General features: G+C 39.1%; 4 protein-coding genes across 4 annotated transcripts in view; 1 reads left to right on the top strand and 3 right to left on the bottom strand.

Moving 5' to 3' along the window:
• LOC145490192 (acid-sensing ion channel 1A-like) overlaps positions 1-3,088 on the bottom strand; it is a 7,834-nt gene extending 4,746 nt beyond the window's left edge. The window contains exons 1-2 of the mRNA XM_081469306.1: positions 3,034-3,088; positions 104-1,061 (exon numbers count right to left, since the gene is read on the bottom strand). Of these exons, the coding sequence (XP_081325432.1) occupies positions 104-1,030 (927 nt within the window). The 5' untranslated portion in view covers positions 1,031-1,061; positions 3,034-3,088. The remainder of the gene's footprint in view (positions 1-103; positions 1,062-3,033) is intronic.
• Positions 1-8,745, top strand: part of LOC145490882 (uncharacterized) — a 58,440-nt gene extending 49,695 nt beyond the window's left edge. The window contains exon 2 of the mRNA XM_081470003.1: positions 7,920-8,745. Coding sequence (XP_081326129.1) covers positions 7,920-8,283 — 364 coding nt within the window. The 3' untranslated portion in view covers positions 8,284-8,745. The remainder of the gene's footprint in view (positions 1-7,919) is intronic.
• Positions 8,465-10,576, bottom strand: LOC145490504 (uncharacterized). The gene is made up of 3 exons (XM_081469611.1): positions 10,439-10,576; positions 8,658-10,112; positions 8,465-8,512 (listed from the first exon to the last, which is right to left on the bottom strand). The coding sequence occupies exons 1-3, from the start codon at positions 10,574-10,576 to the stop codon at positions 8,465-8,467; spliced, it is 1,641 nt and encodes a 546-aa protein (XP_081325737.1).
• Positions 10,577-11,069: 493 nt separating this feature from the next.
• On the bottom strand, positions 11,070-16,263 carry LOC145490503 (bile acid-sensitive ion channel-like). The gene is made up of 6 exons (XM_081469610.1): positions 15,343-16,263; positions 14,811-15,029; positions 14,590-14,649; positions 13,603-13,787; positions 12,907-12,998; positions 11,070-12,384 (listed from the first exon to the last, which is right to left on the bottom strand). Exons 1-6 carry the CDS (start codon positions 16,261-16,263, stop codon positions 12,245-12,247), a joined length of 1,617 nt encoding a protein of 538 aa, XP_081325736.1. The 3' UTR covers positions 11,070-12,244.
• Positions 16,264-24,773: the final 8,510 nt, after the last annotated feature.

The raw sequence follows: 24,773 nt of genomic DNA, 5'->3' as shown, positions 1-24,773 counted from the left end.
CGTTGTTCTTTTGAAAAAGATCTATATTTATAGCTTGCTGCTAACAAGACCATTTGATTATTTCTATCAAAACCAAAATTGAATATTTTGTTTGACAACCTACCTTTCTCAACTTGACTGCAACTGACGCATGGGTACCAGGAAGGATGTTGAATCCAGAGTGGAGGTTGACAAATGTATTTTGGTCGTGAACAATCACTTTCAATCCGTTTGAAAATTGACCAGTAGTGCTTTCATTAGTTTGAACATCAAGAAGAATGCTTAACCCGAGATCGGGGCCTTCAAATATGGTACTACGCACGCTGCTGTTACGACCGGAGTTGAATGTGAAGCAAATGCCATCTTGTGTTAGGTCTGTTACAAAGTCTTTATCAGAACATTCTACGTCTTTCATGAAACGGCAGTAAAGAACGAACATGTTAGCCATTTCGTGTCCATATTTTGTGAGAAATTCTTCTTCGTTGTACAGACGATCCGTAGAACGGTTTAGTGCCTTAATTATGTTTTGTTGAGTTGTCTCATTACAGCCTTGAACCAGAGCTGTCCCATACCAGATGTAAGCACATAACATTGCCTGCCCACAAGTGAGATTCCCACGAACTTTACGTATTTCACTGCATCCACTTATGTTCAATCCCATCTTTTGAAAGTTTTCTTCTTCATCAGCCATATCGATTTTGGATTTCATAAACTTGTTTAAATTACAGATTGTCACTGCAGGGAAAGTCAAGCCATCCGTTGACGTTTCTTGTGAAATAACTGTTTTAATTGGCCTTGAAAAATATTTATTCAGGCTTACGGACAAATAATATAGGAAGGTGCTGGTGGCGATGCCAAGAAATATCAACCAAATTAATCGCTTCGTGATGGAATGGCTGTTCCCTGCCACGTATCTGAGTCCATGAAGAGTGGTACTGGAAGCAAAACGTTTCCATTTGGAAGAATTAGGCAATTGACCTGGCGTCACATTTTCGTTACATGTACAGGTCTTATTTGACAAATCATTGCTTGAAGTCCCTCTTGTGCTCATGGCAACTGACGGTGCAAGAAGTAATTTTCTCCTGTAAAGTAAAATATATCTTGAAAATATTGCTCAGAGTTTTAGAAGTATGGGATTTGATTGTCCTGGCTTCGCTTTTTGATTAAAAACGACAGAAAGCGATTTACCAAAGATAGGTCTACTCTGCAAGACAGAGATTACGTTCTCTTTCTACTCGAGACACGAGAGGGATCCTCTGCTCGCACCACTCGATTTCCTATCGTGTGCATGGCAGCCGTTACGTCAGCATGTTTGCATATCGCGCTTTACCATGCGAAACATGAACACGCAATCAGGATATTTAGTTATATCATTTGAATCCCGATCTTGCCACCATTTATTTGTAAGAGACACTACAGAAATTTTGTCAGGCTCTACCGAGTTCTTAGGAACAAAGAAACAGAAGAATTACACCAAAAGTGGCTTTATTCAAGACTGCGCTATCAAGCGCGTGCTTCGCAAACTGCAAGCCAGCTGCAGATAAACAAACTGTGTTATAACGAGTTTAATTTAAACTTCAACTTAATAACCTGTCTATCAACACTCACATCAAGTTCCTTTGACATTGCGAGTTATAGCTTGTTAAGGTAAATTAACGTACAGCAGTGTGGCAGCTAATCAAACAATCGAGGGGTTACAAGCAGATGTTCCCTTTCGCCTCTCAAAAAGTAGACGGAGAAATGATGTCTTATTTTCGCAGGTTGAGATAGGAATTCCTTGTCGGCAAAACGTTTTTTGGGACTACTTGCCAAATGAAAACCGGCTGATAGTCCTTTATTTGTGACCGTTCATTATACATACATATAATCTAGCGACTTTTAAATTGCTGCACTACCAAAGTTCCTGTTTGTGTCTTTTTCACTGAACTAAAACTGACTATCATGAGCGTTTCAGGCCTTCTTGGAGACAACAACCATTTATTTGTACTCACAATTTATAAAATAATTACAATAAACATTAAATTAGTATAGAGTACTGCCTGCCCAAAATAACCATAAGGGCTAAAAAGAATGGGCAGACATTAAGTTACATAGATTATTTATACAGTTATCGGTCGGTAACACACTTACACACACACTCACAAATATAAAGATACAAACAGAATGGAAACTTACAGCGGAACAGAATATATCCTTATGAACTAATTAAAATAATTGTAATATTTAATATGAATCAATAAAGTGTATTTTTAATTTCTTCTTTAATTGAAAATCAAGTAGTTTTTTGTCAGACTCATCAAGAGAATTCCAGATTTTAGGTCCCTGATATCTAATGTTGAAGATCCCGAAATTAGTTCTGGTTTTGGGCAATGAATAGGATTGTTTGGAAGCAAGTCTCGTATTATAGGCATGAATTTCATTAACTGTAGTAAAATAATGATTAAATGATTTACTATGAGTGTGAGCTGTAAATAATATGGTTTTGTCCTGAAAATGGTCTAGTCTGTCATCTAGATCATGGTGGTATATAGTGAGTGCAATTCTTAATCAATCCTCGTCGCACTGTCTTTATATAAGAATATTCTTTCTCCGGCCCAGGATAAATATTCTTACTTTTCTGCCGATTTTAGGCTAAAAATGTTCTTAAAAATATACTCAGTAGAATATAGCGTATGACATTTCCATTTTATTGACTAGCTTTGATGGTGTTAAAGTAATTGATATGACACACATGACTTCTTACAGAAGTGTTTTTAGCATCGAACATACGGCTAGCGCCGTTTTTGTTGCCTTTTGGCTAGGTTTGCCTATTAGAGAGGGAAGAATTTTACACGGTTTGTTAAAAAACATACAATTGAATTATACGTATTTACAAATTTTCAACACACAAAATTATATATTTTTATAAAATATATTCCTACAGGAAAAAAGAGTTGTGTCTTTGAAGTTCAGATCGAAAATGGCGTCTTAGCCATTTTTGCTGTTTTGCACTATTTGCCAAATAATGCCACAATTATTTAATTCATAAATGATAAACATTGAGCAGAAACCCACCTTAAGATCTGTTGATTTGATAGCGAGAGCTGCTGTCAATTCGAATGAAGTCAAAAAAGTTACAAAAAGCAACCACTTGCTTTCCCGGAAAAGGAAAGTCCGTCATTAGTAAAGTTAAGAAATATATTCATCAGTAGGCGATAACCTGTCGTTTTCCAGACCGGCTCTCCAGCTGAGAAAGGAATTATGTTTTTAACAAAACCAAAAGTAGATTTGCATCCGAAGGAAATTTCACCAACTTGTTTTCTAAACAACCATTATTTTTGCCTCCGTGGGGTTTAACATTAATTTTCTTGCTCAGCGGGCAACTGCGAACGTTTTAATCAGTCACCAGCTACCCAACATGCAAAATCAATAACAGGTGCGTTGAAGAAATGCCCAGCTCTGTTGTAACACAGACCCACGTTAAATCATTTTAAATTACTAACGCAGACTGGCGTTTTTTTTAATTGTAAAAGTCGTTTACAAAGTGAGTAAAATGGAGCATATATCCTTACAAAGTAATTATACCGGAGATTTAATTATCTTCATGATCCAGTGTGACAGCTTCTATCTATCTAAAATATGACAAATGTTGCATATTAATCATTTTAATTTTGCTTTCAGACTGTCTGTGAATCAGACTAGTCCAAATTGTGTTTATCACAACATTGAAATGGCGATGAAACAGCTCCATATTTGCAAGGCATCCAGGATAATAGAGAACTTAAGTAAACCACGACGGCACTGGCAACGAGAACCCGGCCACCAAACAAAAGGTACGCGCATTTTGAAAATGCGAACGACGGCGGCTAATTTTTCGTATTTTTATTTGGAATTGGCGTTACATATTTAGCTTAAGCAAGTTCTGAGACCAGTAGACGCACTGAACAAATTTGGACAATTGCGATACTGAACACTGGCGTTACATATTTAGCTTAGGGAAGTTCTGAGGCCAACAGACGCTCTGAACGGATCTAGACAATTGCAAAACTCGAAGGTAAAATATAAATTCATTTTCTACTAATGGTTTAGCCTGCGAACAGGCTCCCAGCGAGGGCGGAAAAAAAATTCGGTGAGCGAAAGCGTGATTCCGTGAGCGAAGCGAGTGGGAGTCGGAGCGTGAATCCGCGAGCGAAGCGAGTGGGACGCGGGGGAGCCTGTAGACATTGTTTTTGATACGCCGTTCCGCCCCTTGGTGATTAGTCTGTTACAAATCAGTCAAGTAGGTAATTAAACCTGTCAAAATTGATGGTTTTTCCCGCGCTGATATATCGGCTTTTTATAGCATTCTACCGCATTTAATTTGCTTCCTGGCCGCGGTTTGTAAGTCTGGTAAACCGAAATCAGTCGGAAAAAGTATTCGCGCACCAAACGCCTTTGATGAGAAACCTGAAAGGAGGAATGCTCTTTGAGCTGCTGCCTGTTTTGTATTAAACAGTACAACCAGAAGCTAAGCGCCTTTCACTACAGAAATGGTCTGTTGTTGTTGCATGGCGGCGTGAAACCGGCGACATTGCAAAGGTGACATCACTTGGCTATTACTATGTCTCAAAAGTCAACTATTCGCATGCAGGAGAAATTTGGCGACGATTTTGATGCGAAGGTTGTGTCATGGACGGAACAAACCAGAGAAACTGAACTACTGATTCGTTTGTTGGAAGAGATCAAGAAGCATAACTTTCAGGAGGGCAGCGCTTCACATGGAGCGCCCTTCTTGATCGATCTGTCTGACGTTGCAGTAAGAGCCGTTCCCCATTTCGACGAGTGCCTACACAATAAGTGCGAAACTTTGGTTCAAATCCACCGGCGACCAGTTCTTTCTCTCCTTTTTCGTCTCCTAAGCCGATGGCAAACGCTCTCAGACCTAGACGTGTCAACTCTTCAACCTGGTCTTTCATTATAGAAACTAAAGGCGTCACAACCAAGACACAAGCTCTTTGTAGTTTCCACAAGTCTTTCAGTAAACACGGCAGCAATTGAAAAATAAGACTCTTCCCGAAACCAGTATGTAGAATACCGAAAACATCGCGCTTCTGTGCCACAGTTTCCAGGCATAGCTTCTGCTCATGTTTCAAACCAGAGATGTGATGAAAATGTTGCAAAGAATTGCTCAAAGCTACCTCGAATTCCACGTCAGTGAACTGTACATTGCACGCAGAAACCATCTTTGTCGGTCGCGGCAAGAATTATGCAAATTTACATGCAGTTGTCAAGATCTGTCAAATATTTATCTCAAAGCTTCTCAAAGCTGTCAACAGTCATCGATTCAACCAATCAGATCTTGATACCAGGAGCTGGTATCATGGAACGGCGGCATCAATGGAATGTCTACAGGCTCCTCCGTGCACTCCCTCGTCACCAGACTGCTCTCGGCTCGTCCCGCTCGCCCTATACTACACTCGGCTAGCTCGCTCTAAAACCAACCGGGAGCCTGTTCGCAAGCTACTAATGGTTGTCCTCGGAGTCGCGGTTGTCATTGTTTAAGGTCTCTAAATAGTCCAATTTCGATCTATTAAAATCCAGCCTAACACAATCATTCAGCACGAGGTTCTGGGGAATAAACCCCACGAACTCTGTATAGTTATTCCCCAGAGCCTCGTACTGAGGTCTATTGTTTTTGGCTGAATTTTAATATAACGAAATTGATCTATTAGTCGACAAAAAATTAGCCGCACAAGCATGCGCAGTCGCACCATCGTTGGTTGAAATAAGTAAAAGCGTCGGGAGCCCAGGGCTCCCGAACGCGTAGATAGATGAGGTACGTCTAATGTATCAGATGGTTTCAGTAACGGACAAACTCACACGGGTCATCATTACATGATCAGTTTGAATCCAGTGTTTATATATATATATACATACATACATACATACATACATACATACATACACACATACACACATACACACATACATACATACATACATACATACATACATACATACATACATACATACATACATACATACATACATACATACATACATACATACATACATACATACATACATACATACATACATACACCGGGCATACTCGTCTCCTGTCTATGACAAATTTTGGGTCGTAACTTTTTTCGGCTTAGGCCCGTTCCAAACGCCGCTCCATTCATGCGCCGAACCTAACTGATGAGTTAAGTACGGCAGAAGAGCGGCGTTTGAATCAGTTTGGTTCGGCAGGTTAAGTTTGGTGCGGCAAACAACATTAAATTCGGCAGCGTCTGTCGCACTATGCGACGTTGGAGCGGCAGCTGATTCATACGGCGTTCTCCTCATGTGTCGAACCTAATGCATAAATTACTGTAATTTATTTTTCATATAACGGGATTCGTAATTGGCTCAAAATTGAGTGGCGTGACCAGTCATGCACGAAGCTCAAAGTCGTCGCTAAAAATAAAGACAACAAAATACCAGTATGTCTTCGTTTTATAAGAAACGGGACTGTGTAAGCGAGTTTCTTTGGCGCAAATTCATTTTTTGCTTTTTCGTCGTGATAATAGCCCAGCTTACTAGATTTCCCTTTAACAAGTCGATTTAACCGAGACAAACACTGAACCTTGAGGTTGGAATGTTAGTCACAGCTTTTCTATTTGGACAGAGTTGTTGAATTCAGAACGCATATTTTCTCGTCGAAAATTGTTACCACCGGCTTCCCGAATTAGGTTCGACGCAAGTACGCCGTCTGAACCAGCCGTCGCTCCAAAGTCGCTCTGAAGTCGAACTTAATCAAGTTTGGTTCGGCACATGAGTGGAGCAGCGTTTGGACCGGGCCTTAGGCGCACAGGCTGTAAAACGTTGACGAAACTTTCATCATCATTAAAATGAGTGAATAAGATTTAAATGGGAAACGTTTTCTAATGGTCAGAACATTTCGCCTAAGTCTCTTTCTTAAATTTCCGGAATCACTCTATATTGACTAAATACATGCTCCAGGCATGTTTCAGCAAGGTAAGGTAAGGCGAGGAGAAGGGCGGAAATATTGAAGTCTTATCGTATAGATGTAGCCACAAGACTCCATTCATATTTTTTTTATACTTTACTGATGCAGCTGTTTGACAAAACAAACAACAAATCGGAATCTGCAAAGATAACAAGATAATACTTCCGCACACATATTTCCTACTTGGTGCCTTTATTCATTGAATGCAAAACTGCTCGTACAATTTTGTGAACTTGAGTATAATATCTACATCTACATTTATTTAGTTGATAAAGTCCCGCAAGACATCACATCAACTGTACCAAACATATATGCACATATGCATAAGCTAGACAAAAAGGATAATTAAAAAATAATTCTTAAGTACAATTTACTTTACTCATTTCACGTGTTTTCCTAAATTTAACTTAAAATCAGATAATGACTTGCAATTTACTAAGTCAGCGGGCAGTAGGTTCCACTTTGTTATTGATCTAGGAAAAAAAGAAAACTTAAAAACGTCCTTAGATACTTTTGGCATCCTATACTTAAAAGCATGGCTGTTGCGTGTTCTTTTTTCACTGTTTAGTATTAAGTGTTCTTCTGTGGTTATGTCCATTAAGTTATGACTAAGTTTGTACATTAGAGTCAGTCTGTTTTTCTTTCGTCTTGTTTCTAATGTGTCCCATTTCAAGTCAGATAGCATGTCTGTCACGCTTGCTGTGTTGTTGAAGTTTTGAAGGCAAAAACGAGCAGCTTTCCTTTGAACTCTCTCCAGGGTTAAAGTATCTTTTTTGTAATGTAGGTCCCACGAGGCACTTGCGTACTCCAATTTGGGTCGGACGATGCTGGTGTAGGCCGTTTCGCGTACTTTCCTGGGGCAGTTCCAGAGATTTCTCTTTATCACCCCCAAGGATCGACTCGCCTTGCTTGATATAGATGAGATATGGTCAGACCACCTTAATTTACTGTTAACGGCAATTCCTAGGTACGATGCAGAATCTACTTGCTCAAGTTTGGACCCACAGAACAAATATGACCGTTGGGGAGGACATTGCTTGTTTGAAATACAGATGATGTTGCATTTAGAAGGGTTAAATTGCATCTGCCACTTATGTTGCCAGGTTTCTAGTTTATTGAGGTCGTCTTGGAGATTTTCGCAATCTGAGTCTTCAACCACCACTCCGTACAAAAGGGTGTCATCGGCAAACAGCTTTACTGTAGAGGTTAGACCATTTGGCAAGTCGTTGATGTATGTTAGGAACAACAGCGGGCCTAGTACTGATCCTTGTGGTACACCCGAAGTCACTGGGGAGGAGGTAGATGTTGCACCCTCACAGATGACAGTTTGAACCCTCTTAGTGAGAAAGGATTCCATCCAGGATAAGAGGTTACCATGGATACCATGACGCTCCAGCTTCATTAGTAAGCGTTGATGTGGGACTTTATCGAAGGCTTTCGAAAAATCTAACACAGCAGCATGAATAGATTTGTTTTGTTGGAGAGAGCTTGCAATGTCATGAATAGTAAGTATCAGTTGGAGTTCTGTAGATCTTTTTGATCTAAAGCCATGCTGACAATCTGTTAGTATGTTATAATGTTCAAAATGTTTCATCACATGGCTATGTACAATGTGTTCGAGGATTTTCGATGCTATGCAGGTTAGAGATATGGGTCTGTAGTTTGAAGGATCAGACTTTTTCCCTTTTTTAAAGACACCACATACATTTGCCGATTTCCATCTACTGGGTACGGTTCCACTCTCGATAGAATCTTGGAAGATATTAGTTAGGATAGGAGCAATCTCGGCTGTATATTCTTTTAGAAACCACGCTGGAATGGCATCTGGTCCAGAAGCTTTATTTGTCTTCAATAGCGATAACTGCTTTGCAACTCCATTGATGGTGATAGACAGACTGTCAATAGCTGGTATTCTGTCATATTCAATATCAGGGATGTTTGATAAGTCTTCCTGAGTAAAGACACTTGAGAATTGATTGTTTAACAAGTCAGCCTTTGACTTGTTATCACTGATTATGGAGCCGTTTATTTCGAAATCTGCAATCCCCAGCTCTTCTTTATTCAGTTGTTTAATATAGGACCAGAATCTCTTAGGGTTTTCTTCAATAGCTTCCCCTAAATAATCAGAGATATATGCATTTCTTGCTTCTTTAAGCCCTTTATGCATTTGTTTTCTAGCTAAACGGAATGCCTCCCAATCATTTTGATTTCCAGAGGATTTTGCTTTATTATAGAGCCTTTGTTTACGTCTGGCTAGACATTTCAGAGAATGATTGAACCATGGTAGATTATATCTTGAGCTAGTCCACTTTGAGGGGATGCAAGAATCCATTATACGGTGAATGTTGTCTTCGAAGCAGCTCCATCTATCGTCGACTGAATTAAAGCCCCGTGTATCCATATGAAGTGATAGATTTGTAAGTTCTACTTTAATGCGAGTAGAGTCGGCTTTCTTTCTAATGTATATTTTGCGTTTGGCATTTTTCTTTCTACGGCAGGAAGTGTTCACAGTGAATAAGACAATGTCGTGATCACTAATACCAGGGACGACGCTGATATTTTCAATGATATTGGAATTATTTGAGAAAATTAGATCTAAGATGTTTTGTGAATTCCTGTCCCTTCTAGTTGGTTCTTTGACATGTTGACTCAGATCGTGATCATCAATTATTTCTAACAGTCTGTCAGAGGCAGGAGAGTGACTTGAATATTCAGTATCCCAGATGATATCAGGAGCATTGAAATCACCAGAAACAATGATGTTATTTTTATGCACGCTTGACCCAAGTTTTAACAGTGATGCATCTAGTTCATCAAGGCTTGTGACGCTGGAGGAATTTGGTCGGTAATATGATCCAAATAGCAGTGATTTTGTTTTCTTGTCTGCTAGCTGACATTGGGTCCAAATAATTTCGCAGTCGGTGTCCAGGTCCGAACGATGTGTTACTATAATATCGTTTTTCACTGCCTGGAAAACGCCTCCGCCGTGGCAATCATCAGGACGATCTTTTCTGAAAATTTTGTAGCCCTTTGGAAATATTTCGTTACTTTCAATGTTCGAACTTAACCAGGATTCAGTACCAAAGATGATATCAGGTTTATATTGGTCTACTACAGCAGCGATGTCTGCTATTTTGTTTACAAGTGCTCCTAAATTGATCTAATTCAAAACAATTATTCTTTGAAATCAAGGTGAATATTTTGCCGCTACAACCGAGATTGAAAAGAATAATTGTTTTGGTATATATACACACGACATAACAGACGAAAAGGAAACCATTAAAAGTCGATTTAATTGGCCTTTCAATTTATATGTATAAAACGTGCAAACGGCACGGAGCATGCGCGAAACTATTTACAGAATTTCCAAACATCGCAAATCTAGTTACCTTCGAGAAAATCCTCGCCACAATCTAGCAAAATGGTCTTTTAACAGCGTTCAAGTCAGCGATCTTAATCAAAAGTCTGCTTGCAAAACAAACTCACCGTCCAATCAAAGTTTTCTTTTTCACTTGAAATGAAAATTGAAAGAGCACACAGTTGTTTCCTTGCACAACGACGTGGAGATGCTTCGTTCGTTGAATAGCGCTTGATGCCTCTGCCAATTAACCGTGTGGTATTCATTTCTGCCGATGCAGGGTAAGAGCGATCTGGCGGTCAGGTTCGGCTTAGGTTAATGAAATCTTTGATTGCCAAATACATCTCCTGAAACTGCTAGAAAGTCGAACGCCGCTAAGTCTTAAATATCCTTTGAAAACTTTCAGGCCAAATTTCATATACTTCGTATTTTCTGGTACAGTATCTTCTTGTGTTCTTAAGATTTCCGATTCAGAAACACTGGCGAAAATCGAGTTTACGTCGGCCATTACGTTTTTGTTTGGATCACGCATTATTCACTAGGTAGGAGGTGAATAATGCTCATTGATATACCTCCCAACTCAAATACGTTTTCCGATTGGAGGAGAACGTGTCACGTGTCGTGGATCAAAACTCACTAACTCCCTGGGGAAACAACAACTTAAACTTTCGACTTGCACGTGATCAGGTCGTGCTCCTCGAAACCGCGGCAAATTTGTGAGCCAGCCGACGTCAAGCTAACGATTTCTTGGCATTTTTTTTTTTTTTTCTACTTTTGTGTTGGGTGGTATAACAAAACAATTAATGACTTGTCCCGTGGGAAACAGTGAGTTTTGTTTCCCCTCCACCTCAATGTTCCATTGAGGAGAAACAAAACTCACCGTTTCTCCTGGGGCCAGTCATTAAGTGCTTATTAACCAGTGATAGCGTACCAATCAGCTTGCTTGAAACACGAAGATCATTGAGTGCGAACATACTAACATAAATTAGCTTGCATTAGCTACCAGTTACTGTGATAATCACTGAGTAATTGTTAGCTCGCACGAAGATAACACCACCATTATTCCCATATTACAATTGGCCACTTCTAGGCTGTTATCGATCAAGCACCCACGTCATTGCGCACCTATTACATGCATGACAAACAGACGAGAGGAGAACTAGATATAAATGAATATTTTTTCGTCACATATATGAGTAACTAAACTGAAATACTCATCAGTGCTAGGAATGGAGCAGCGTATTCATGAAGGGGTAGGGGGTTGAGCGAGTTTTTGAGCAATAATATTTTTCAGCTTCACTTCATGCAAGAACTTTATCAATATATTTGTCAATTTTTTTGTGCAGGATTTTGCTTATGAATTCTCCATTCCCAACCCCCTACTCTCTTCTCTCCCTCTTTCTTTCTCTCTTCTAGCTCCTATTCAATAATTGCCCATCCATGTATAACCAGAAACTGAGAAAATTATAAACCGGAATATCTTAATATTCGTCGTGTGTGAAGTAACTGTCGTAATATTAATCTCCCAAACTGTGGAATACGACAACAACTAACGTCGACTTGTGTGCATGTGACTCGATCCGGGGGGGTAACACCCATATAAAAAGGACGAGGGTGCTCGTCGGAAATTTTGAAAAGAACCCCTACCAAAGCACCAAAATCCTGTTTTGTGGGAGTGGCTTGAAATATCTTGTCACACCTAATATAGAGGTGTCAATTGTAAAACAACACATTTCTCCTGTCATATTTTTTTCTGTTCAATATCCTAAAAGGTACCGCAAAAGCTTCCGCTGTGGACCTCCTGAGGCTGAACACCCTAAGAAGTACCAAAACCGCTTTTTTAAATCCTAAAAGGTATGACGAGCAACCCCATCTTTTTACCCCCTCCTCACCCCTCCACCCGAGAGATATATCTGCAGGATTCCTTATTAAGATCAGTTATTGAGTTCAGGGGTTACATTCGTTGGTTGCTTCTTTATCTTGGACATCAGAACGTCCCATAAGAAGTCGATGAATTCACAGAGGGTCAGAACACTGCATCCGAGAAACAAACCCATGTTGCCACCAAGCTCACCTGAAAGAAAAGGCAGCTGATATTGCATTTATTACAGGTAAAACTACTTCATCTATAGCTTAGTTTGCAGGGAATACTCTCAAACTGTCAAACTGTCGAACGAAAACAGGCAAACTTTCCATGTCCGGATATGCATGTGAGGGAAAAATTAAACATACAAAAAAAAAACAATAAAAAAAGATAAATAGCAGTTATAATAATACCTCAGACAAACAGAATTTTCCATTTTCTCAGAGAAATAGATAACACTACATTGGTGGATCCAGACCTTGATCTAAGGGAAAGAGGGGGGCGGGCGGTTTTGTTTGCTCGCCCTGCCGGCTTTTCTTCCCTCTGCGATTTTTTGTTTTTTGTTGACCCAAAATAAGGGGGGAGGCCCGTCCCCTAGATCCGCCACTGCACTATGAACGTGTGCACAGAATGGTTGTACCCAAATAGCACGATCGGAGGTCTGTTCGCGCGAAGGTCTCTCAATCGCTTCATACAGTAGTAATCTTTAAATGTTATTAATACCTCACTCACCAAAAAGGCTCTCTAGTCCATAGCTAGCAAACTCTTCACGCTTATCGAAAGACATACGCTGAAAACCCACTTGAAGGAAGATGTAGTTTTGTCTAAAATGATATGGGCAAGTGATTATTATGTGCGAAAAAATGTAAAATATTCTGCATAACTTAAGATGAAGGCTGTAAACCTGTGAACTTTGTTCTAGACTGTTCAGAAAGTTATCTTCAATATAGATATGGTTTTTGAATTAACAAATACTTTCCATTTTGCAGTGCGTCTGTTCAATAATAGATCACAGAAAAAGTGGTGAACGAGTCGTTAGGCAAGCGTGTCACTCATGTTCTTTTTTTAGATCGATGTTACTGAACATAGAATCTATCTGTTGTATATAATAAAGAAAATAGCCTGTTATTGACGTCATCTGTACATATGTCCTCAATCGGATCACGAGGACTGATGAAAATGGAAGAATAATTTAACTTATCATATAAATACCGGTGCACAATGTTTTCAATGTTCATCCGATACAAATCGAAATTGCTCAGTCCTCCCCCCCTTTCTCCATTCTATCATTCCTTCCCTTCCACGTTGCTATTATTTTCATAAAGTGAATGCTGTCGCTTAGCGAGATTGTTGTAACCGAGGGTATTAAAGTTTACATATGACTGACATACTGTTTTTATTTATTTATTTCTTTTGAAAGGCACTTACCGCATGTAGCCTGCACTGACGTTAATCCCAATGTATTCATTTATTAGTTTAATTGCTTGAGCATCCGGGAATTTTGAATACGAGACACGTGATTCATACTCAAGTTCTGAGCAGGCGTGGCTGCATGAGCACTCTTGTAAGTTGACGCTTCCTAATAATGTTAAAAGTACATATCTTACTAAAAATACATTTTACGATGAAATGAATCCTAGAGTAGTCGTCGAATCCATTCACGAAACTTATTTTAAAAATCGCAAAAATAAAAAAAAAAACTTGTGCAATGTACTGGCGCTAGCAGTCAGCCACTGTCGGGGGTTTTCAGGCTATCGCCATTGGCCTTAATGGTAAAGGACCACGAGAAAAGAGTTTAGAATATAAACTACGATGTTCGGACGCAAATTAAGAGGACAATTTGTGGGCAATAAGAGATGCTGTAGTCGAATTGGTACACTAAAGAAACCTGAACAGTAAACTGAAGCTTGTTGTGCAATTCCGCGGAGGAGGGATTTGCTATATAGAACATTACTTTTAGAAGGGGATTTTGTTATGAAACAACCGTTCACTTTCTGGCATACCATCGACGCAGCCGATAATGCGGCCATAGAATCAATCAAGATACAAAGAGGGTTTCATCTTCGCAATTATACACTTCTATTTCAGCTCTGCTGACATCACTTCTGACTATTTTCAGCTCTGAAAATGAGAAAAAAAAAAAGAAAAAAAAAAAAAAACCAAACACAAAAGCCAGAAAATGCCCACTGTTGTCAGTGGGTTTGATATGCCAGTCAATTTTAAAACTTAATGTTTCAACTTTCACTGAATCGATCTCACAATGTAATTTGCCTTGACGATAATATTTGTGATTTCGAGAAAGATTTTGAGTATTTTTTTTGATATGAAATCTCCATGGAATTAGAAAGCCTAGGACAACATTTTGCGAACAATTAACTCTGAGCAATAGAATGCACGGTGTTTTTCCTAACGTACCTCTTGCCCTTGTGATGCATCCCTCATCTTGTATGGAACAAACCGGCAATTGCTTGAAATCTACATGAAGGTGAATATATGAAATATACCATAATTACTGCACAGAAAGTAATGATAGTGGTCGGGGCTGGGGCTGGGGCCGGGGCCGTGCTAGTGGTAGTGGTAGTAGGTAAAAAGTAAAGTAAAATCCTTTATTTAAAATACGATTATCGTTTAAGCACTGCATGCTTGAGGGGTCGTGTATCTAATAGTGGTAGTAGTGGTAGTAGTACTAGTAGTAAAATCGTACCTGGAAAACTGGGCATACGACATCCACACTTATCGGACGTAAAATTTGTGATGCATTGGTAAATACAGCCGTCCTTCGTGTAATTATCATATCCAGGCAGCTGATTGGGATGACGGCAGTTTGATTTGAAGGGTGCTGGAAGTCTTTTGTGCTGAAAGAGTTTGATAGAAATGAGCTCGTTGTGTTGGTCAATTCCTATAAATATGTTAAGACCATAGACTAGCCCGCAGGCGTTAGTGCTATTTCTCTGATTTAAAGCAGAAACTTCCTTCGAAATGAACTTAGCAAACTTATTTACGAAATAAGATCATAATGAAATCACCGCCACCACTCCCCTTCTCACTCGGTATCGAAACAAGTCTTTTTGTCATTGTATGGCTTTCACCTCGCCCCGCACTCGTCTCTGGATCAGGTCAGTTTCCTGGTCTGGAAATGTGTTAAACGCTCTGATATCGACAACTAACCTTTATCAACTTGACCGCAACCGACGAATGAACGCCAGGAAGTATGTTGACTCCAAGGTTTCGGTTTATAAACGTTTTCTGATCGTGCACAACCACGTTCAATCCGGTTGAAAACTGGCCAATGGTGCTCTCGTTTTCTTCGACATTGAGAAGGACGCTGAGGCCTCGTTCAGGACCTTCAAATTCAGAATGGAACACAGTGGAGTTACTATAACCCGAGTTAAATGTGTAACATAGGCCCCTTTGTGTAAGAGTCGGAACAAAGTCTTTTTCAGTGCACTCTTGACCAAAAGAGAAGCGACAATACAGAACAAACAAGCCATCGAAACCATGCCCATAGTTGGTGAGAAACTTTTCTTCGTCAAACAAACGCTTTGATGTGCCAGTAAGAACTCTGTTTATGTTTTGGCGGGTTGTTTCATCACATCCAGGTACTACAGCAGCGCTATACAGGTCATGAACACACAGAAATGCTTGGCCACAAGTGAGATTCCCACGGACTTCACGTGTTTCATTGCATCCACTTATGTTCAGTCCCATTTTTACAAAGTTTTCATCCTCGTCTGGCATATCTATCTTAGATTTCGCAAACTTGTTTAAATTGCAGATTGTCACAGCTGGAAACTTCAAGCCATCAGTCGGTGCTTCTTGCGTAATGACTGTTTTTGTTGGCCTCGCCATGAATTTCAAAACTGCTATGGTTCCGTAATAGGTATAGGCACTGTTAGCAACTAGTAGAAATATCAGCCATATTGCTCGCCTGGGAATGGAAAGCCTTTTTTGTACTGTGTATCTCAGTCCGTGAAGTGTTGTATTTGAGGCAAAATCTCTCCAGTCGACTGAGGGCGATGACTTTTCAGAGTCCACTTTTTCCTCAAAAGAATCAGTAGATGTGTCAATCGGTTTAACTTGTATAACCATGTTGGTTCTGCTTGTAAAAAAAAAAAAATAGCAAAATGTGAACGGCCGCCTGCTTGGACGGCAATTTAGACATGGGTGATCATATCATGATCATGCCCGAGAAACATGATCGGGAAAACCTATTTTCCATGCAGTCATTGTTTTGTTTTGCTTCTTTTTTGGATGGTATATTTGCTAGTTATACCGTGGCTTGTGCCCAACCATGGAGTTTGGTTGCTGCTATTTTACAGGTACTCCACTAACGGTTTTTACACTTGAGATTATTTATAGCGCTAATTGGGCGCTTTGCGTCCCCGTTTCTGATATCCGACGCGTGCTTATGGAATAACTTACTAACGACGCATTCGACATAGCTTACGCGCAATGCAACCACTAGCTACAGTACGGTGTCTCGATAAAGCTGTTTGGCCAATGGAGACCATACCTAACTTATTTTAATAAGCCTTTTTTTTTTCCCTTGATTAGCTCAAAGTGCTGGTCGTCGATTGTCGTATGGCAGGTTCCTCTCATGACAAAAACAAACTCGGAAAACTACTTTTATTTCGTATAATTTAAATTCCATCTTGAAAAGCCAATACCCTCTTTTACAACTATCCACCTTGGCAAAAACACATTGAAATTATACTGCGTAAAGTGCATAACCTTCAGCTAAGTTCGCTGTTTTGGATCCGCCATCTTTACGTTTTCACAATGTAAACTGGTGAAAATATAAAAAGCACTAATTCTTCCATGATACTCAAGAAAAAGGGAAAAAGTTATGATTTAAACTAGAATTCTACCCAAGACGAAATTTGGCTAAAATGAAAAATTCACAGAGTAAATCGTCTTTTTAAAATTGCGGAATCCATCTCTTGAGAAACTTTAAATATTTTTAATTTGGCATCGTTTATTTTCTAGTTCTTAATCTGATTTTATTCCAATAAATTATTAGGACAAGATCATAGGACTAATAGTCTTACTGCAGTTTTCAAAACTATTTTAAATTGATGACTGAGTACCTTCAAACGCACACGGTGTAGTCAAAGCGCCTCAATTTTGTTGTGCCTTCGCTTTTTTTGTCCTTTGTTTTCCGTTTTTTTCAATTATCCCGTGAATATTTGTTACTCTTATTAGTTTCGCCAGTTATTTTTTGTTACGTAACATTTCATATTTTCGTGGACAGTTTTTCATCCGTTGTTTCTATTGTTTGGTATACCTTCTTCCGCCGTTAGTTTTTGTAGTTGTCGTTGTCATTATGTTTTAGTCGTCGTAGTCGCCACACAAATCTTGTACATTATAGTTTCGTTTCTTTCCAGTCATTTTTGCTTGCTTTATTTATATTTCGTTTTGGTTTCCTGCCCTGTATATTAAGCTTGTTTATGTGTGTTTGTTTCAGCGAATTGCGAATATCTTAGATGTGAGGATTTCGATTACACACGGGATGTTCCTGAAACTCCGGGATGAGGAAATCAAATGCATCGTTGTAGGGAGAGCGAAAATCAATGCAAGTATATTCATTATCTGACTTTTCCAACTAGACATCGTATTCTTGTGCGTACCTTATCAGTCTAATATAACAGTCTTCTAACGGCTTCAGAACATTTATGATAAATTATAACCAAACTGGAACATTTTTAAAATTATCTTCAAGGTTCAGTCGATGAAAATATGTGTTTTTAGCATTATTTCCAAGTTAAGACATAATCTACCGGACTTTCCAGTTAGAAATCGCAATCTTCGGCATACCTAACCTAATATAACAATCGCCTTATGGCGATTGTTATATTAGAGAAAAAAAAAAGAACGATGCTAACTGGCAGCTAGGTTGGTGATCGTGTTTTCTGTTCATCTTTCGTTTCTGTAAAGTAACCTTTTTTTTCGACAAAAAAAATAAGAATTTGAATAGGTCAACAAATAGGTGAATCTTTGCTCAAGTCAGTGCTTTCGACTAATGTCTGATAAGAAAGAAGCCATTACGCTGTATAAGAACTGCCTTGAAACATTTAATAAAAGAGATTGTGAAGGTTAATAATAATCGGGGAAAGTTTCCGTTCCTTCCCCATGTTATTGTAGAAGGCATTGGCTTTTCAAAACCAGTTAAATTACAGGGTGCTAATAACTGACTCGTACAATTTTTGAAACTTTTAGTTTTTAACCGTGCGTCACACAAAAAATTATTCCATCCTTAGATCTCTAAGTTTTCTTCATCAACATCAGTCCTAACTCTCCTCTGTGAGAAAAGGGTCATAGCTGTTAGTTTTAGGCAGATTTAATTGCGCCATGCCTGGTCAACATTTATGAGTAATACGTTTAAAGTCAAAGGTCGAAGCGCAAATTACAAGTTGAGTGAGGTTATATTTCTGTTTTCACTGAACTTTCTAGTTTCTGATCAACTAGGTATAGTAGAAAATGATTCTATCAAAAGACGATGGCAAAATACTTACCTTTTGATGGACGGCTTCTCCATTTATGTCAGTGTTCCGATAAAAACTGTTTCGATCCTTTTGATATTGAAGAAAACCTTATAGGATCGAATAAACATCTGGAACTCTCTAATGTATATCGGATCTCAGTATAAATAATGAAAGAAATCTAACCAGTTTTTTTTGTTTTTTGTTTAATCCAAACAATGGTTGTTCATTACTAACGATTTAAGATTTCTTTACTTACCCAGCTGGAACAGTTTTCATCTCCAGAACAAACATAGATTAAAAAAAGATTGCTTTCCTACCAAGTTAAATCTACAACACCAACTTTTGTCAGTTAAACGTTGAATATAGTTTACTTTCTGCCCTGCAGCGTTTCTAAGCTTATAATACATGTACTCACACCGCTAAAAGTAGAGCATTTCTTCTTAAAAATTTCTTGAATTCATTATTTATGCGGGTGTTTTAAATGGTAAAAATTAATTAGAAGTACAAAAACTCCATTGAAGTGACAATGTTACCTTTCATTCTAAATCTGAGGTTCATCGGCATTGATCACTGAAGGGTCTATTTGATTTGGATAATACGAAAAACTTAAAACAAGAGAGAATATTGCTTAACAGTTACGATCCAATAAACGCTCAATGTGTGCAAGAAAACCAAAATATTAATAAATTAAGCTCTTCATTTGAAGAGCTTTGTCCACCATTCTCATGAAATATATTTAAATAATTGACTCCGGAATGTTTTGGTTTGTCTCAGTCAAATAAAAATTTGCTTTATCAGATCGAGAGGGGTTATTGAGGGATAATGTAGAAAGAACATTGCTTGCCTCGTGTGTTTCAAAATGTATCGCGTAACAAGGTACTTCTAATTAAAGAAGAGTGGGCGTAAAAAATAAACTCTACATATTGTTTACTACCTCTAACGAAAACCACGGGGGCTAGGCAAATTTTTTGTAAAAGAGTCTATTTTTTAGCGTGACGCGTGGTTCAAGAATGTTGTTAGTTTGTTTATTAGTTCACATCTGTGTGGCTCACTTTGCACGATATTTTTTCTCACGTTTTCGTGAGGGAGTTTTGGTAATACAAGCACATGCATCAACAATTCTCTTCATCTTTACTGTTTCCAACAATGACCACGGAAGTTAGGCAAATTTTACAGCGTCAGCAGGTCGTGAAAGAATTTTGTCAATTTGCTCCATGTCTACTCTGAGTGGCTCCCTTTACGCGATATTTTTGTCACTATTTTTGTGCAGGATTTTTTGGTAACTTCACATCATTTTCGAATTCCCCACCCCTTGCCCCTCTGCCATCATCTATATAACGGTTCATTCCTACGCACAACCAGAAACCAAAAATTATATTAAAAGCAGAATGTCTAAAAGTTCGCCATTCGTGATTTAATTCCTGTAAAATCAGTCTTCTAGCTAGTGGAATAAGAATACAATAAACACCGCTAACAAACGACTTTTGTGTGACTCAGCTACATTAGAATTCCTTAATGAGATCCACTATTGGTTTCAGCGATTACATCTGTGGGATGCCTTCTTATCTTGGACATCAGAACTTCCCACAGAAAGTCCATGAACTCGCAGAGCGTCAGTATACTGCACCCAAGGAACAAGCCCATGTTGCCACCAAGCTCACCTGTATGAAGAGGATGAGATTAAATTTGTTTCAGGTCAAATTATACTACTTCAATCATACTGTCATTGTCGATCAAATGCTACCGCCGCATGTCAAGGAAAACAACGAAAAAAATTGAAAATACATATAAAAATAGTTCGCCTTTGTGTGATCGTCCAGGTGGGGTTAGTTCTGAAAAAAACTGTTGTTGGTGACTGACGTTTCGTCAACCTGAGCAGAAGTCCTCTTCAGAGTGTCATGGAAAGTTTAGTATTTAGAATTAAATTTATTAAGGTGTTATCTTATTCATTAACTAGCTGCTTCATTATATAATTCCCATAGCATCAGCTTTTAAAATTGTATTTATTTTGTAGTACCTATTACGTAACCTATATTCTTTTACTGTGTAACCAGTTCTGTTGTATGCCCTTGTAATCAATCTTTATCCAATAGTTTCCCTTCCCTTTCTCTCATTTTACACCTTGCGTTTGCATATTTAGGGTTTTGGGGGTGATACGTGTTGAGAGGTTCTTCCGTGTGTAGAAGAAAAAGGTTGAAGCGTAGTTACGAGCGAGTTTAGAAAGTGGCAGGAACACGTCCGGAAGCACATTTTCATTACCGAGAAGCGATCAGTAAACCATTCCTAAATTCACGACAAAGACCCATTTGCCGGGGAACGCGTAAAGTTCTGTCGAAGTAGGCCGTTGTAAACCGGACAGCTGGAGTAAACCGGAGAAGTCCAGTTGAAGTATACCGGACTGGGTGAAGACGTAACCGGAAGAAGTAAGTTGAAAAGTGGGAGTAATAAACGGGAGTTTGGTTGTTTGGTTCGTTGTGTGTCATGTGTTGGTGGAACATTGTTGGGGTCAAGTTCCAGGACAAGGACTTCAGACGCAAGGTGAGCTGAACTGAACTATTGAAACGTTTACTTTTTTTAAGGAATATTCTTGTAAGTAGATTAAGTGTACTGAAGTATTTAGGTTGTTTATCACAATCTTGTAAATAAATTAAGATTAATTATTTAGCTTGTTGTATCATTGTTAGGGACCCTATTTAAAGTATGATGTTATTTTGGTATAATCGTTGTAATAAATGCTTGTAGACTTCTGTAGTTGTTGCGTGTTTTCTCGCGTATGTTTATGCTTAGTGCTTTTTTTTTCGTTTTTCTTTTTTGTTAGAGAGCGCCCACCTTTGTGGCGCGTTTTCGTCACACAGAGTCAAGTGAATAGTTAGTAGTTCTGTTCAGAACTACCCTCACCCGGACGATATCGATCACTCACGATGAAGTACTGATACTCCTGGGTTCAAACCATTTAATAATAATACTTCGAACTACCAGTTTTTTTTTGTTTTTTTTTTTGTTTTGTTTTTTCTGTGAATTATGTGAACGAAGTTAGAAATTTATCCATTTAAAGGAAAACGGTGATCACCAGGCATCCAAAAGAGATAATTATAAATCAAGTCCCACAAAGTTCTTGTAACTCATAAGTATAACCCGAATTCACAGTTAGCCACTCAGAACCCACGTCTACAGCATGCATATGATATCTCGCGATACCTGATATGGCTATGATATCATATGCATGGTCATGGTAATGGTTACCGAGTTTGGGTACGGAAATTAGAATACCTAATCGTACGTTTTTGGTACGCTTCGGCGGCATATCGGGCTAGTTTGGACTCACCATGGGTAATTTGGCTCAACTAAGTCTCGCCAAAATATGAAGCATGGCTCGACCAAACTCGCTGATATGTCACCAAAGCCTACCCCAAGGGTACGATTAGGTAAGCTTGATTCTTCCTCTGACTTCTCCTGAATTTTTAAGACACCTGATGGTCAGTGAGTTACCGGTCAAATACAGACTGCAAGCCTCCCAATTTGCAGACCTGCAACTCCGTTTTGCCTGAATGAGCTGAATCAGCTGGAGTAACAATTAGGTTAGTCTTTTTGTCGTAAGCTCTCCATAATGTCAGTGATATCGAGATGCTAACTTGAAAAAGACTCATTAAGGCATGACTAATGACCCGATCACTCATTCCACTTGATCAGTACTTTATTCGCTCTTTCTTTGGATCTGTTCGTGCGAAGGTTCAAGCGGCACTTATGCCTCACTCACCAAAAAGACTCACTGGTCCATAGCTGGGAAACTCTACACGCTTTTCGTAGGATATACGTTGAAAACCCACTTGGAGAAAGACGTAGTTTTGCCTAAAAAAGTATGGGTGGGCGTCATTTTGTTGAACTTCGAATGTCAAATATTTTGCATAACTAAAATTAAGGGCTGAACAGTGTACAACACAGTTCAAACAGTTGTCATTAATAGATATGACAGATTTACATACGAGTAGACAGTGGATAAGTGACTATCCGATACCAATCATAACGCCAACTGCCTCCTCACCCTTCCCAATTATAAAGTATATAGTCACACTGACGGAGATCGTAATCAAATTAGTTAGATTTAAGATTCTTTGTTTCAGCCGAAACTATTTAGTTGTCAATACACCAGTTTCGTATTCTCGGTATTGGACTGAAACTAGCTTGCAACTGAAGCTAATCTGGGGAAGTCCTTTAAATGCAAATGACACTGAACGCTTTCCTCCGCATGAGCCTCCATTTCACGCTTAAATTTTCCATTCCAACACCGAAAATACAAATATGGCCTATTGTGACATCACAGATATAATGATACGCTGAACCTGTTTGCAGTTTTTTTGTTTTTGAATATCACTTACCGCATATAGCTTGTATTGACGTTAATCCCAAAGACACGACGCATTATTTTAATTATTGCAATATCCGGGAATTTGGAATACGAGAGCCGTGACTCGTACTCAAGCTCTGAGCACGCGTTGTTGCATGGACACTCTGTCAAGTTGACACTTCCTAAAAATGTGGAAAACAAAATCTCACGGAAAAACAGCTTAAAACTAGGAACCAATCAAGCCATTAAATTTCAGGCAACTGATAGTTCGAAGTTTCCTCAAGTTAACAGATGACAAACTGCAAAGCTGAGGGACCGTTCATTTTTTATAAGGTAGGGGGGGGGCTGGTGGGATTTGGGGGGGGCCATGCGAAAAAAAATGGCTTTCGAGGGGGGGCCCATCCCAAAAAAATAAGGGAAAAAGGGGGCGTCACGTCAAATATTTTAGTAAAACTTAAAAATGGCATAATGTTTGAATATCAAAAAAATTGCTACAGAATAAACACAGAAGGCAGGATATAAATTTATTACAAACTTTCCTTCTGCTTTAAAAAAACGTTTGGCGACAAAAAGCATTTGTAGCTACTGAAAAGAAGTATTTAACACTGTTATTTTCGAATGCAACTTTCACTGGCACTCATCTTCATCTCCACTGTCGTCGAGTTCTTCGTCGCCGGGAGTCTCTTTCACCAATGCTGTAAGAAGCAGCAATGCTTTCCGCCAGAGTGTACTCTTCAGGGTACATGAAGGTGTAAACATAATCTCTGACTTCCCGCTCAAGGTTGGTGGTGATTCTGCTTCTTGCAGCATTGGTGAAATAATTCCCTTCCAAGAGCTGTGCTATGTATGGCCCATCTCTTCTAAATATCGACGTGGCAACATCCTCAACTTTAAGACACTCTTCCGGGACGGCCGTTCTAGGAGGGTACACAAGGCATTGTGGAAGATCATTTCCTAGCGGGTTTCCAACACAGATTCCATAAACTCGTTGGACGTTGTTTTCAGTCCGCTTCCTCTTTCTTTCATTTGACTTTCTGCGGTTTTCTTTTTCCCTTCTCCTTTTGTTGATGTGCTGTTTGAGTATGCCTTTGAATATGCTGTTATAATTGCTCTCCTTATTTTCTAGTGCTTCCATGTCCTGCGTGACCTTCGTCAACTTAGCTTCTGTACATTTAATCTGTTTTACATTAAAACTGTGGGCAAATTCTTCGCCCTGCTTTAAAGCAAGCCCATTGGACTGAAAGAGTGTGGAATCGCGTTCCTTTACATCTTTCAATATGACATTCAACTTTTCCACTATTGCTCTGTGCTCTTTGATGGAGAAGTTCAGTTTTCTTCCATCACTGGGCTTAAACTGCTACCCTTGCATGGAAAACTCACTCGCCCTTTCTGAACAGCCATCCGCACCTAGAAAAGTTGCTTCTTTTGCATGTAAGATGTCAAATTGCCTGGATCGTTCAGCTGTAAACCTCTTCTTAAACGACTCGTCGCTTTCGCCATTATTGCGCATTTTGAAATGAGCCTCTTTCATGATGCTCATGTAGTAATGCGCTCTTTCCCCGACTGGATTAACAATATAAAGAAGAAAGAGCATGGAAGTGGCAGGCTGGTTTTATCTGACCCAGAGAGCGTTGCTCTATTTGCAGATAAGTTTATTGTCAAATCGAGGTTTGTGGTGGATTATCTTCAGCATCTCGAAGTGCTGGAATTTAAAAAGAAAAAGAGAGCAGAAGAAAAGGCAAATTTAAGTAGGGAGGAGGATTATCCTTGGA

The sequence above is a fragment of the Orbicella franksi genome, chromosome 6, assembly GCF_964199315.1.
Source record: "Orbicella franksi chromosome 6, jaOrbFran1.1, whole genome shotgun sequence".
NCBI lineage: Eukaryota > Metazoa > Cnidaria > Anthozoa > Scleractinia > Merulinidae > Orbicella > Orbicella franksi.
Note: the sequence above shows the minus strand (reverse complement) of the source record. Positions and strands in the feature narration are given on the sequence as shown.

Bases quoted from the DNA above. Each gene is read 5' to 3' on its own strand.
- LOC145490504 (XM_081469611.1), bottom strand. From the start codon at position 10,576: ATGAATACCACACGGTTAATTGGCAGAGGCATCAAGCGCTATTCAACG. The intron at 10,113-10,438 runs GTGAGTTTGTTT...GTTTTGAATTAG, and splicing joins AAGAAAACTTTGATTGGACG to ATCAATTTAGGAGCACTTGT. The intron at 8,513-8,657 runs GTATGTGGTGTC...ACATACTAACAG, and splicing joins GTAGATGGAAATCGGCAAAT to ATTGTCAGCATGGCTTTAGA.
- LOC145490503 (XM_081469610.1), bottom strand. From the start codon at position 16,263: ATGGTTATACAAGTTAAACCGATTGACACATCTACTGATTCTTTTGAG. The intron at 15,030-15,342 runs GTTAGTTGTCGA...AAACTCTTTCAG, and splicing joins TTGCGGTCAAGTTGATAAAG to CACAAAAGACTTCCAGCACC. The intron at 13,788-14,589 runs GTACGTTAGGAA...TCGTAAAATGTA, and splicing joins ATGCATCACAAGGGCAAGAG to TTTTTAGTAAGATATGTACT.